This window comes from Periplaneta americana, chromosome 10 (genome assembly GCF_040183065.1).
Source record: "Periplaneta americana isolate PAMFEO1 chromosome 10, P.americana_PAMFEO1_priV1, whole genome shotgun sequence".
NCBI lineage: Eukaryota > Metazoa > Arthropoda > Insecta > Blattodea > Blattidae > Periplaneta > Periplaneta americana.
Window position 1 is genome coordinate 50,644,427 of NC_091126.1, and position 15,701 is coordinate 50,660,127.

Below are 15,701 nucleotides of genomic sequence, written 5' to 3' on the forward strand. Positions count from 1 at the left end.
GTTGAAGTTTTCAATACAGACACAATTTGTTTTGCATGCGCAGCTCTAGCGAGAGAAGCGTGAACTATGTAACAAAGATGGTGCGCATATTATTGTCGTCAACTTGTGAAGAGCAACGAAGTGTTGGTGCGATTTTTGTGGGCTAAAAGACATAACCCAAGTGAAATTCACAGGGACATGTGTGGCGTTTATGGGAAAGACTGTATGGTCAGTAGCAACATCTCCAGGTGGTGCACATTCTTCACAGATAGCCGTGAGAACCTTTGTGATTCACCATGTTCTGGGCAGCCAGTAACATCTGCAACCCAGTGGAATGTCACAGGCATTGAGGGGCAATTTTGAACAACCGGCGGATCCAACTGCGAACCTTATCTCAGCAGTTCAACATTTTATACGGTGTGGTGTACAATATCATGCATGACACACTGAAATTTCATAAAGTTAGTGCCTGCTGGGTGCCTAAGAACCTGACAGACGACCACAAGGGCCAGCAAATGATGACATGCTTGGACCACTTAAGGTGTTACACTGCAGAAGGGCATGATTTTCTGAAAAGAATTATCACTGGTCACGAGTCCTGGACATACCACTACATGCCTGAAACAAAGCAGGCCTCTATGGGGTGGAAACATGCTGCTTCCCCAGCAAAGAAAAAATTCAAGGTGACGCAATCTGCTAAGAAAGTGCTTGTGACAGCATTCTGGGATATGCATGGTGTTTTTTTGCTATACACAGGACCAATGTGAATGCTGCAGCCTACATTCAAATATTGGTAAAGTTGCGTCGTGCCCTTCGTGACAAATGCCGTAACATAAATACATAAATGCTGATGATGTCAAACTTCTTCATGACAATGCTTGCTCCCATGTTGCGGCTTCTGTTCGTGAGAAAATCAACACATTTTGTCGGGAGGTGCTCCAGCATCCCCCATACAGTCCAGACCTTACACCATCGGACTTTCATCTGTTTGGTCCCATGAAGAAATTCCTGGCCAACCATCGCTTTGCAACCGATGCAGAAGTGCAATCAACTGTCTGCGGCTGGCTATACTCAAACCAAACGGAATTCTATGAACAGGATATACTGAAACTGGTACTATGATGGGAGAAATGTGTTGAGAAACTTGGCGCCTATGTAGAAAAGTAGTAAAAGATGTGAGTCCATTTGTGTATTTTTTATTTTTGTTTACCTACTGAAAGTTTTTTTTTATTATTATCATTGTGTGTTACTTTCCGATCCACACTCACATTATTTATTTTTGTTGTTCAAACTAATTTGGAACATTAAACATAAGCTCTCGAGATCGTGAGTTGAGAGTGAATTCTCAACTTCTTTCTTCTTTGTTAAACATTTAAAAAACAAAATGTAAGTATGATGAAAGAGTGATGGAACGGAGAAAAATTCTCTCCGGCGCCGGGATTTGAACCCGGGTTTTCAGCTCTACGTGCTGATGCTTTATCCACTAAGCCACGCCGGATACAACCCCGACGCCCGTCAGAATCGTCTCAGATTAAGCTCCATCTCTTGGGTTCCCTCTAGTGGCCGCCCTCTGCACTACGTCATAGATGTCTATGAACGCAGGACCGAAGTCCATACATGTGTTGAGGTGCACTCGAATGAGTGACTGGTTGGCCAGGATCCGACGGTACAGGCGCCATCTTAAATCACAAAGTGATTTATTACGCATATCATATATATATTTTGATGTACCGAAGTACATATGATATTTCCATGCAGATATTCTGCGTCATCATATGATGAAAGAGTGATGGAACGGAGAAATGGAAATATCATATGTACTTCGGTACATCAAAATATATATATGATATGCGTAATAAATCACTTTGTGATTTAAGATGGCGCCTATACCGTCGGATCCCGGCCAACCAGTCACTCATTCGAGTGCACCTCAACACATGTATGGACTTCGGTCCTGCGTTCATAGACATCTATGACGTAGTGCAGAGGGCGGCCACTAGAGGGAACCCAAGAGATGGAGCTTAATCTGAGACGATTCTGACCGGCGTCGGGGTTGTATCCGGCGTGGCTTAGTGGATAAAGCATCAGCACGTAGAGCTGAAAACCCGGGTTCAAATCCCGGCGCCGGAGAGAATTTTTCTCCGTTCCATCACTCTTTCATCATATGATGACGCAGAATATCTGCATGGAAATATCATATGTACTTCGGTACATCAAAATATATATAAAATGTAAATACTTGTAAATTAAAACAGAGAAAGAGAAAGTAATTTCGTAACATACAGGGTGATTCATGAGGAAGAATATTAAATATTGTAGGGGTGGTAGTACGGGCTATTCCAAGTAAAAAAGTTAACAAACATGTGTCCAATTTTCAATGGACATAGAGATAATGGAATAATCCTTCCAGTGGTAGGGTGCTGTTCCAAAACTGTTTTCAAAATTAAAACAACTTTGGAATTGCGCTTTTGGTCTTCACAGGAATCTGATCACAATATAATTTCTTTGGCTGCAAAAATATTTTCCATCAAATTCTTGTAATTAATGGAAAAGTAATGAACTTTACTAACATTAAGTAGCTGACAATTCGCTAGTAGAATCATACATTCAGATCAAGATACATAAGACTCCATTATTTTCTTCACATGTTTGCTGTATTTAAACATTATTAATACTGAAGATCTTGATAATCCGATCTAGGTTATCAGTATTAAAATGGTGAAACATTGCAGAAACAATGAAACCTGAAAGTAATTTCAATACACGAGTAGAATAGGTGGGAACATGCTAAGTGGAAATCGACAATTAGCATCATATGACTAAGTGATCGCAAATTGTCACATGGTTATTTGATTCGAAATTCAGACGTCAGAAAAAGTAATTAGTCACTTGATGCAAATCTTAATCTGTATGATTAGTGATTTGACATTTGGTCAAAATTAATTTTCTGTCAAAATATGTTGACACAGAAAGCAGGAATAAATTTTTTATAAAGAGTTTAACCCTTTAGCTGGCAGATGGAGCAATGATCTAAAAAAATTTGTTTGGCACTTGGCCAATTGATGCATAACACTATACAATTGACTTCATATGGGTGAATGATGACCAGTCAAATACAACTGTCCCAAAATAAAATGGTGAACAGACAAAATTTACTGATCATATCTCTATCATGTTACAAGTCTAGTAGTCTTGCAGTCTTTCTTGTTGCCGTTCTAAAATTAGGGTTACTTCATCATGTTTCAAGGTCCCATGCCATGGCATCGCAGTCTAAGGCATCCTGCCTAGGACTCGCATTATAGAATGCGCGCTGGTTCGAGTCCTCATGGGGGAAAAAATTTTCTCATGAAATTTCGGCCAGTGTATGGGACCAGTGCCCACCCAGCATCGTGATGCACTTGGGGAGCTGCGATAGGTAGCGAAAATCCGGTTCAGCAAACCAGCTATAACGGCTGGGGGGATCATCGTGCTAACCACACGATACCTTCATTCTGGTTGGATGATCGTCCACCTCTGCTTCGGCATGTGAACGTGAGGCCAGCAGCCGGCTGGTCGGACTTGGCCCTTCAGGGCTGTAGCGCCATGGATTTACTTTTTTTTTTCTTTTTTTTTTTTTCATGTTTCACAGTTCTCACCTCTTTACACTACCAATAAAGCATACTGGCAAATGAGAAATCTCTCACGTAACTTTAAAGCAACGCTATATCAAGAATAGTAGGCTATTAAAAAATTTTACCTCTATATAATACACATTCTACTTGTAGAGAATACCATCGATGAACCACATGAAAGTTTTAGTGTAATTAATACAATATTTAACAGTGTAACAGGTAGTATTACAAGTAAGTCCAGGAGGAAAACTAACCTAATTAAAGAAGAACACAGCTTGTTGAACATTACTTTATTTTTAAAAAAAGAAAAAAAAGAAAATGTTTCTGTCACATAAGAGAAAGTATTAGCAGTCCGCAAATTAAAATGGACTACCAAACTGTTGGCAAAACATAATAAATAACGGAATATTAATTACATTAGAATTCATCATTCACACACACTTCACTGAATTTTGGAACAATTTAATTGCACAAACATTTTACTCTTTTATTCATTAAACATTATGTATTCCTGTTGTACTTTTGGATTAGAGCACTTCTAATAAAGTTCTAAGTGTTAGCATTTCTATTGATTATAATCTGGGTTTTTTCTTAGAATAACGAAGCCCTCCATGATGGGAGTAAGAGGCACATATTCCTCAGCTGCCAGTTCTGCTCTCTCTCCAAATGCAAGTAATACTGGAGTTGTGTGTGTCTGAAAGCCTGTAATAGTCTTGGGTTTGCCAGCCTGACCAACAACGTCAACAGCCTGTAAAAAAAAAAGTATATATATATATATATATATATATATATATATATATATATAAAATCATTAAATAAATTGTTTACTCTCATATAAGACTCTTTTATCCAATTTTCAACGCTGAAAAATTGAGCATATTCCTATACGTGCATGTCTAAAATTACTAGGAAATAAAACATAGAATATTTGATAAACACGCAACATACTTAAAAATATATTGTAACATATTAAATTTATGATCACAGTAAAATCAATAACAAAAACTCTGCAAGCTTCATTTGCTTTTCCATAGCAGACTCAACAGTCTCCAAATTATCAATAGCATGCCAGTGCTGTAGCCATGTGATGTCAGATTCACTGTTCTTACAGTCTGTTTTGCGTGGTTAGTAAAACATGCCCCACAAAACTCCGAAAATATTAAGTTAGTATTTCCAGTCGCAGGTCATTCATTCATACCGCCAGACCATGTATTTGGCAATATCAAGAAAGAAATTAAGAAAATCGACACTATTGTTAATCCTACTCATTATCAAACCACCATATCAAAGCATGAAACTGTATTGAAAATGGGAGAGGGCTGTGAAGTAAGAGATTTTAAAAAGCCTGCAAAGGATGTAATGAAGAATACAAATACATGAGCTTTTAAGAGAAATGGGTTTAGAGAGGTTGCAATGAAAGTAATGAATAATAAAAATACATTACATTTTAAGATAAGTGAGTGTAAGAAGTTTTTCTTGAAAAGAAGTTGCAAAAACGATGTTTCAATAAGAGGAGAACCTATTTACAAAATTAACTCAGCAACATACAAGATACAAAGAAGAATAAAGAAAGAATTGGAGCATTTTAATCCCTTAGTTGTACATAAATATGCACAAAAAAAAAAAAAAAAAAAAAAAAAAAAAAAAAAAGGGGAACTGATGTTATGAATGTGCAAGGAAAACTTCAATGGACGAAGGTATGGATAATGATGAGTGTGAGTATTTGTGTCAGCTATCAAATGAATTGCCTGATTTTCTTGGTTGATTTCAAAGTTGAGTTCAATTGAGACATTCAGTTTTTATGTCCTAAACTAAAAGATATTTAATTCAAATTTAAGTTTAATTTAAAAGCATAATTATGTATTCTATTGTAATAATTAATACTTTCTTTATAACAGAACAATTATTATGAGCTATTCAGAAATCAACTTCCGATTGTTGATTGTAGATTGCTAGATCATTGCAGGAAGATGGTGCTTGCACAGTAGCCACAAGTAAAGACGTAATAATGCTCCCATGCATCACACACTCATTTCCGTTCAGTAGTCTGTGAGAAACAGTTGTTGATAATGGATGCGATTATTACTCATCCCGCGAGTTGTGAGCTCTGTTCGGTCATTTAATTCCTTTACGCAGGAGTTCATACTGCTGAGATTCACCATCGATTGTGTTGTGTTTATGGTAACATTATGAGTGACAGTGCTGTACAGGACTGGTGCAGAAAATTTAAGAATGGGCGTGAAGATGTGCACAATGAGGGAGGTCAAGAATGGCATTCAATTGTGACTGATGAACTCATTCAACACATTGAACGAACTGTGCGTGAAAGACGTCGTTTCACATTTTCTAAACTCTCTGAAAATTTCCCACTAGTCTCTATGAAATTGTTACGGCAAGGTTAAGTTTCCACAAATTTTGTGCACGATGGGTGCCAAAAAATCTCACTGATCAGCATAAAGCTCAGAGAATGACCTCAGCCTTAATGTTCCTTCAGCATTGCCACAATGATGGTGATCAATTTCTGGACAGATTCGTGACAGGAGATGAGACATGGGTACAGTTCTTGAATGCTGAGACCAAAGAACAGTCAAAGCAGTGGCTGCACACCCAATCCTGAACAAGCCAAAAAAATTCAAACAAACATTCTCGAACCAAAAGATGATGGCTACAGTTTTTTGGGATCAGAAAGGAGTATTGTTGACAGAATTTATGGTGCCTGGGCACAATGACAGCAGATGTTTATTGTGAAATGCTAAAGAAGCTTCGGAGAGCAATCCAAAACAAATGCTGCAGATTGCTCTCCAAGGGTGTCATTCTTCTCCATGGCAATGCAAGACCCCATTCTGCTGCTCATACAAAGGCTTTATTGAATAAGTACACATGGGAAACTTTCGAACATTCTCCCTACAGTCCAGACTTGGCATCGAGCGACTACCACCTCTTTCCCAAGATGAAGAACTGGTTAGCCACTCAGCACTTCAATGACGAGGAACTCATGGACGGAGTGAAAATCTGGCTGAGTACACAGGCGGCATCCTTTTATGAAGAAGGAATACAAAAGCTAGCCCCACACTATAAGTGCTTGAATTTATATGGTGACTATGTTGAAAAATAGTGTCACTATCCAGGAACGTTTTCCAGGCAATAAATAGTTTGTAACATTGTTTGTGTTTTTCTTCTTTTTTTTTTTTTGTAGCCAATCGGAAGTTGCTTTCTGAATAGCACTTGTACTTACAACCTTACTATGACAGCGTTCATTGAATAAAAATGTTTGTAACAAATACAGTACCATCACAAGGGGTGACTTTGTGCCAGAGGGTGACTTTGTGCCATTCGTGCATTTCATAAGAAAAATGTAAGGAAGTAGTCTTTAAAACCTTGTGATGGTTTTAAAGACTACTTCCTTACGTTTTTCTTATGAAATGCGCAAATGGTACAAAGTCAACCTTCTGACACAAATCCCCATGATCATTCACAACAAAGTCCACATTCTTCATCAAGTCATAGCAAAATCAACTCACTCCATTCTCATTATTTGTTTACATTTCGACTGAATGTGAATGTCATTGCCAAATACCTTGCACCCAACACATACCATTACACAACAGAGTAACAAATGACTGCTTCAGCATATGTATCGGACAAAGTAAATGATTCTATTCTCTTTTTCAAAGAAGTTAGACTCACAAAACAATTTGGGGGGGGGGGGGAAACAGTGCCAAATACACAAAAACATTATTTGACTTTTTTCTTCAGTTATTTATGCTCTACCAGCAGTATTTTTTTTTTGTCAGTTTATATCATTTACACCTTGTATAGCCAGATCTTGTACCATCATACTATCACATGTTTGCTCCCATGCCCTCAAAGGAATCAAATTGGATAACAATGACTATGTGAAAACAGAAGTGCAAGACTGGCATCAGGATAAACATTTATTTTCTGCAAGAATTACAAAGCTTGCAGAGCATTGGAACAAACGTATATTTGTAAGGGAAGAACATACTGAAAATACTGAATTATTCCGATTTGTTTCTTCATACACCTTCTGAACTGTCCTAGTATCTTCGAAATTCAAATCTAATTAAGTTTAAGCTGATAAAATCACCTTATAAGAATCTATAACCACCATTTTGAAGGAAAGTGTACCATGAATTCTACTCAATTCAGTTTGTTTCCATTCAGTAGATTCATGAACATTAGCTATTATATTCATTTGACACAGGAGTAAGGCAAAGATTCTACATTACATACATGTATACATATAAATGAACATTTCCCTAAAACATTAACAGTAAATTGTAACTACTAATGTGCAGAAATATTTAAAGCTATTGTATATATCACACACAAATTCAGATATTATTAAAATGGATATAAGGAAAATAAAGAAGCAAAACTCACCAGACCAACACGCACAGGCACAGCTAGTGGATTCAACTCCTCATCGAAAGTGACCAACATACGAGGCTGCATGGCTGCAGCAAGTGTGAAGAGCAGGTAGTGTGAGCGCCCTAGAATAACTGTGAACACAGAAACACTCTAAATGTCAAACGATTTATGTAAATTCAAGTAATGAGTTCTTATATTTTCCACAATACTGTATTAATATTACTGTGAAATAAGCTGTAAGATTAGTTTCTAACCACACACACAACGAAATATCATCCAAAGGATCGACAGAATAACAAAAATTAGGATGTAGCTGCACACATGCGAGTATGGAAAGATAAAATGTATGCACTGTATAACATATATCCGGAAATGCTTGATTTATGAGTTATTATTGAAAAACGACATTCAATGCTTTTCGAAGTACAATTCAACTACTTAAGTTTGTTACAGATAATAATCAACTTTCACAGACAATTTGATTGAATGAAAATTTGATAGTCAACAATTTCTGTAGAAATATTTAAATTTAGCAAACATAAGTGTAACAAAAACAGCAATCGGCTAAGAAAAAATACAACATATAAAAATAATAATGAGCACAAAGTAGGTCAATTGCAAAATCTACTGAAAAATTTTCATGGTTACAAAAAAAATGAAGAGAGATTCTTAAGTACTGCTACTACACAATGGTTAGAATAACAGTCTAATCAAAATTCACAAGCCATCTTATACTCTGGATTACTGAAGGTAACATGTTTTGGAAATGAGAGACAAGTTCCTCAATCAAATAAAGACTTTAATATCTCTTCCAACATTATGCTTTAGAACTACTGAATCAATTTTGCCACATGCAGTATTTCGTAGGACTCTCATTTCACACTGTCACAAAGTATTAATTCATCTATGAATCTTAAACAGCTGAAGTACCTAAAATATTTTGCAAACGAATGTATATGTTGTCCTTGCTGTCACTGCAAAGGCAAATAAATGAACCTTTTATCTGTTATATATTGTACGGTGATGGTTTCAAAGTAAGGTATACTTGCTGTTTGTTGTTTAGTCAACTGTCGGAACCTCAAGTGATACCAAGAAGGCACCACTTATGAGGCAACTAGGCCAGGAGATAATGAGGTAGGATGGTCAATTCTATCCCCCTCCTTTTCATACATCGCCAACTAGCTACATATTACACTAGTCAAACTTCAGATACATACAAACAATTGCTCTTCCTCTGACACATATCGTCAAGTGAGATGTACTGCCTGATAATGCAAAGGCAAATAAATGGACCTTTTATCTGTTATATATTTTATGGTAATGGTTTCAAAGTAAGGTACACTTGCAAGCAACAAATTAAAGTTTTATTCTTATTTCTTAAAATCATGTTCCTAAATGAAAGACATTTCTTACTCAATTTTCAACATAGTCCCCATCCTGTTTAATCTTATGTTCCAACGTAACACCAGTTTCAAAGTACGCTCAGCATAAACATTTCCATTCATTTCCATTTTGTCAGTTTATATCAGTTTCCACTGCTTCAGCAGATGAAAATCGTTTTTCTGAAAGCTATTCCTTCAGCTTCCCAAACAGGTGGAAATCATGTGGTTTTACTTCGAGATGTAATAGGCATGCTCCAGAACCTCCGAACACAAACTCTAACTTTGATATATTATCCCAACAGAATGGGGAGTTGCAATGTCAAGCAAAACTTAACACCCCGAGATGGAATTCTAACACTTTTCAATGAATGGCTTCTAGCATTTTCTGTAAATTTTAAATGTAAGAGTCAGCATTGTTTCGTTTTCGTGAATGAAATTAAGCAATAAGAATCTCTTCTTGTCCCAGAATATTGTTGCCATCCTTTATGGTCTTTGTTTAGATTTTGTTTTTTCCAAAAGTTCTGGAGCATACCGCTTACAATGATCTTGCAACCTATGATTGCGACCTGTTTGGGAAGCTGAAAGAACATTTTTGAAGAAAAAATTTCCACTTGTCGAAATGGAAAGTGAGAACATAAACTGGTTGATAGATATTTATGAACATTTTCATGCAGGTTTTTTTTAAGCTAATGTTACACTGAGACAAAAGTTTAATCGGACTTGGATAATTTATGTTGAAAAATGAGCATGTTGGCACATAATTATAAGGAATAAGAATTAAATCGAAAGGAAACAGCCCATAATTTTGAAACTAACATACAATTAAATGAAAGGTTTCCGAGCACCTATACATTGAAAACAACCAGTTATTTAAACCTGTCGTGGTTGTCTACAATATCTAGTCTCCAATTCTCAGTTATCAAATGAATTTAGCTGTCTGAAAATACTTGAACACGTAGAATTTATTTCTTTCCTTCCCCTTTCACACAACATGAACGAAATGTTAATAAATTATGTTCCTTAAATTTCTCTCCCAACAAGTCCCTATTGCTACTTGTCCTTTAAGTTCGAAATGCCAATTAGTCACATAAGATGAATTGTTTCAACTTTTTATTCGTAATACAGCCAGTATAAAAGGAAATTAACAACATACTTCTTTTGCACAATACGTGGACTCAATACTTACTGTTTTTAACATCCAGGAAGCCAACAAGTGTGGCTAAGAGTCCAGCCAATGCAACTGGACTGAGCAACTGGCGGTCACTGTGGTATGGGCACAGTGTCAATGTTCCCTTCCCAAGATGAGTAAGACCCTGAGCAATTCGGACCATGAACAGGTTATTGGGATCCTTAGCATGAAATTGTGCTAACTGGCGGAGCATGGCAGCCAACCTGCAAAAGAAAAAAATCATGAGTGACAAACTAATTTTACAAAAATAGTCCCATATGTTTCAAGCTTCCTTTAATTAAGACATTAGAAATAAACCATCTGGAATCAATAGCTTGGATTCATTTCACGAAATAACAGTGAAAATACCTTAATTGGAACTAACTTCTTCCCAGTTATTCCATTTTATTTTCTCACAGACGTAAACAGATAATCAGCTAACATCTATTATCTATCAATCTCTCTAACATTTAAGATATTACAAAGATGATGTAGGTGAGAAGAAGCTACTTTATGTCAATTTAGAAATATTATTTTAATTTCCAATAGTCACCTCACTCTCAATATATGAAAGTAATAATATGGTATCATGAATAACGTGCATTGCTCTAGAGCAGTACTCATCAAAACACTGCACGCTCGGGCTAGCGCCTCTTACTTGCGGACAAGAGACAGCCCTAGCGTGCAATCAGTGTTGCTGGCGGGTATGCTTCTCTCCATCCCTTATGCATGCACTCTACCCATTTCAGCGAGTGCTGACGACCACTGCTCTAGAGTGTCAAATTTTTTTTTTTTTTCTGGATGTGTAGTATTTTCATGTCAGTGTCTATGTTGCTGTAGTTGTGATTGGAGTTTGTGATGTGTTCCATGTAACGTGTTTGAAATGATCTTCCAGTCTGTCAAATGTAGAAGTCATTGCAACTATTGCATGATAGTTTGTATACACTTATTAAGTTGTATTTGTTTGTGCGTCTTGTCTGTGTGTTAAGATGTTTTTTTAGTGTATTCTATGTTCTGTATGCAATGTTGTATTTTAGTTTCTTGAAAGATGATGCAATCTTGCATGTGTTCTTGTTTTCGTATGTTAGTGTGATGTATTTGTTTTGTTCTTGTGTTTGTGTTGCGTTTTCTTGTTTGCAATTAGTCTTTCTTATGTTGTTGTCTATTATTTTGGGGTTGTATCCATAATCCTGTACTATGTACTTGATAGTGTGTATTTCTTCCTTGTAGTCTTGTTGGCTCATAGGAATGTTGATAAGTCTGTGTATCACGGATCGAAATGCTGCGTGTTTGTGTTGTGTGGGATGATTGGAGGTGTTGTGTGTGTTTTTTTACCGTAGTAGTGGGTTTTCTGTATATTTTGAACGTATGTTCGTTGTCTGGTTTTGTTATTGTGAAGTCTAAGAAATTTATGGGTTTGTTATTTTCTATTGCTTGTGTGTAGTATAGTTTTGGATGCGTAGAGTGTACCAAACAATGAAATATATAATATTTAAATTTAATTTGTCAGACTGTTGTAACAAGTCTTCAGAAACTGTTTAATACCACCATTAAAATATCATAAAAGGATAACATTCTTTTTATTCAAAGCTTGGATTTCCTAGATACTGTTTAGCTGTTTTCTGTATTCATTATTTATACACAAGAAAATGCACAATGAAAACATGTTTCTTCCTTTCATATTAAAGCCACATCTTATATACTTCCAAACGTGTGAAAAAATATATATATATATTTTCCATAATAAAGTCGGCTTACCTGGCATTGTTAGTTCCAGCTCCTACTAGACCCATAGCAAATATTGCATTATGAGCCACTTCTGAATCACTGTCATGTGAGAACTTGCTCAGGGTGTCTAAAATGCTGAGTTTTGGATTTGACACGGAAATCAGACCAAGAGCAAGTGGAACAGATCTACGTATAACTGGTTCACAATATCGAAGCTGAAAAAAAAAATTACAAGCAATAGACAAATGGTGGTCATCAAATCGACTGCTACCTAAATGTCTACAAGGATCAAGTTCTTTCAAAAATAAATGATGGCTTGGCGGGAAGAACGATGAGGATCCAAATAACAAACTTAAGCGAAAAATTAATTTTAAACTCTAAAACACTCTGCTTTAATTCGTATGCATAATGTCATTTACTTTTAATATTTTTATTGCACCTGGAGATTTTGTAGTAACCACGTAAGCCTCTATTAGTTCTCAACATAATCCAATAGATAGCATCTCTAACTAAAAAATTTCATTTTATGGATCCTCATCGTTCTTCCCGCCAACCCTTCAAATGTATTCAACATCAGAAATACTGCCGGAAGGGAATGCATGTACAATATACTTCTACAAATTCAGAACTAGGTTGAATTTGAAACACTGAGTTTAGTCACAGTATTTTCAAGTAACTTACCAAATGGCCAAAGGTTCTGAATGCCATCTCTGATCCTATTTCTTCACCCATTGCAACTAAAGCTATCCCTAGCACAGCAATAGCTTGTCTTGATGACAGGTCTTTATCTTCCTTCTTTTCCTCTTTCTTGTCTTTTTTATCCTCCTTTTTATCTTCCTGCAAGGAACAAAAAAAAAAAATAAATAAATAAACCGTATTTAGTTAGCATGGATTTGTGCATCACAACTATGTTAAAAAATGAAATAATTCTAATTCTAATATTAAAACTAACGAAACAAGTATCTTAAATTCAACAAATACTTGACAAAGAATTGTAACACAATCTTCTGTGTCAAAAATGTACAATCAAGGGAAACATTTTCAGTCAGTAATTTGCTGTGCATATATATGTATATAGAAAATAGACATTTAAATGTACTGGTGAATTCTTTCAATCCTGAACAATGACTTGCACAGTTCCTTATGCATAATTCTTAGGGGAGTGATTTTATGGTGATTATTTTACCCTGATTTCGATGATTAAAATGGTTTAATTTCGGTGAATATTTCGTGAAAAAAACAAGTAAATTCGCGCATTTTTCAAGTTAAAGAATAATTAAATAACAATTAAAAAAATTATTGAAACAATCCCTTCGAAATTAAAAGAAAATTGTTTGCATCATTAATTATTTTTTTTAATTAATTAAATTTCATTCGACTGTAAGGGGTTGACGGCACTACCTTCTTGATCTCATGAAGGCGGTTGTTGCAGGAAAGAGAAATAACTGTTTTCTGCTTGTACTGCTCCCTGGAAGTAGTCCCTGAAATTATGCGTACACTGTTGTCTGATGTCACATGCATGTAATGCTGAACATCAAATATATGTATACAAATGTTCGTGTATATTCTTTAACGAAGAATATTTTCACGTTTTATTTGGAAGAAAGAGTCATTTTTCTTGCGAATTTACCATAAAACCTGATTTTTTTCTTTAATATCGTGATTATGAAGTAATTTCGCAAAAATCCGCGGATATATTTGACATAATTTTGGACTTTCGTTAAGGGATTTGCATTTTACATTCATAAAATTAAGTTTTAAACACATATCGCGTATGCTGTTAATAAAAAAAAAATCACACCCCTAGTAATTCATCTGAGCTTTCCAAATTTGAATATGAAGCATTTATTCCTACATGTAATTTACGTAAAATATCACCCTTCAAATTGTCGTAACTAACTAATCTGACCTCCTCATCGTAATCATTTCACAAATGACTAAAATTGAGGAGAGAACACGTAAATTCAAGTGGTTACTTTCCTTGATATTTAATAAGGGAGTTTATTAGTTACAGCTGCGTCTTGTTGTACTTCATCTTTAACAAAAAAAAAAGTGTATATGGCTATTTGTTAAATGTTTCTTTTAATTAAATGCAGCTGTTATGCAGTGGGATTACATATGTGATGTGGAGGTGGTGTAATTCATAGGTTATGAGAAGCAGCACTGGTGCTATACAGAATTGAGAATTTGGGTCATGCCTTGACCTTTTAAAATTGTCTTGTGTCAAAGTAATGCTACTAGGTGGAACTAAATTTGAAAAATTACATTTTTAAAGAAGTGAGAACAGTATTCAAAGTTAAAAAATGTAGCTTTCTCGACAACTGGCCACTGACGTGATTCTGCATAGTGTTGAAGTTGAAGTAACTCCTGTTTGACATTATCGTGAGTACGAGTCTTACTCAGCTTGTTAAACAGTTGTGTAATCAGAAGTGTCATTGTTATGCAAATGTCATAAAAAAATTAAAGTACTTGGAATTTGTCTGATAGAAATGAATATGATTCATTATTTCAATATATTCCATTTTATGGTAAAGGAATTAATTTTTAAATAGGACCTCAGACATATTGTGGTTTTACTTATTTCGCAACTACTCATAAAACTGCATTGACTTCCGAAGGAGCATTTGATCATTATTTAGGCAATGGATCTTCATGATTTGGGGCAAATGCTGATGAACTATCCGAAGCTCAGGTTAGTCTGGAGGAGATACAACAGACCCTGGGAAATGCAGAGAAGTTGGTCCTGTAGATTCTGATCCAGACCATCAATATCCACCACTAGCAGGTAATCAACCTCCATAGGCTATTCCAGGCCAAGACTGTAATTATCAACAGAAATCACATCCCAGAGAGAGTAATCTGCAGCCCCCACAGCGAGTTCCTAGGTCTTCATCAATTAACAGCCAGCCTCTGGTGCGTTAGGAATATATCTACCAATAAGAACACTGATGCTAGACGTTCCACCGCCTCTAATAATCCTGCAGGATCATCGAGAACCAATAATCGACAGAAGAACTTCTTCAATCAAATTGATCCCGCCATCAGGAGTAGTGCAAAATTGAGGAGAAAGGAGTGTGATAATTTCAGGAAAAAATTCTTTAACAAAAAATTCATCAACTAGATAAAGTACCTTTCAGATAGCTACTGATGATAGGACAGCAATGTCCAAAAAAATGTCTAGACAACACGAATTTTAACCAAGTAAGTGTTTTAATACTGTAATATTTTAATTTTAAATACATTTTAATGATCTATGGAAAACACTGTTATATAACAACTAATATTTTAACATAAAAAAAAACTTTCTGCCACAGATTAAATTAATGATATCTCGTTGCAGTGAAGCAAATAAATTCAGAGAAGGGGTCAATTTGAGAGTTTTCAAATTCGTCTTCAGAATGACTGTAAAATTAAACTTTACATAATCATTCAAACATCAAT

General features: G+C 35.6%; 1 protein-coding gene across 1 annotated transcript in view; it reads right to left on the reverse strand.

Moving 5' to 3' along the window:
• Window positions 1-3,865: 3,865 nt before the first annotated feature.
• Window positions 3,866-15,701, reverse strand: part of Rpn1 (regulatory particle non-ATPase 1) — a 46,217-nt gene continuing 34,381 nt past the window's right edge. The window contains exons 12-16 of the mRNA XM_069837402.1: window positions 12,942-13,097; window positions 12,291-12,475; window positions 10,551-10,756; window positions 7,995-8,113; window positions 3,866-4,338 (exon numbers count right to left, since the gene is read on the reverse strand). Of these exons, the coding sequence (XP_069693503.1) occupies window positions 4,156-4,338; window positions 7,995-8,113; window positions 10,551-10,756; window positions 12,291-12,475; window positions 12,942-13,097 (849 nt within the window). The 3' untranslated portion in view covers window positions 3,866-4,155. The remainder of the gene's footprint in view (window positions 4,339-7,994; window positions 8,114-10,550; window positions 10,757-12,290; window positions 12,476-12,941; window positions 13,098-15,701) is intronic.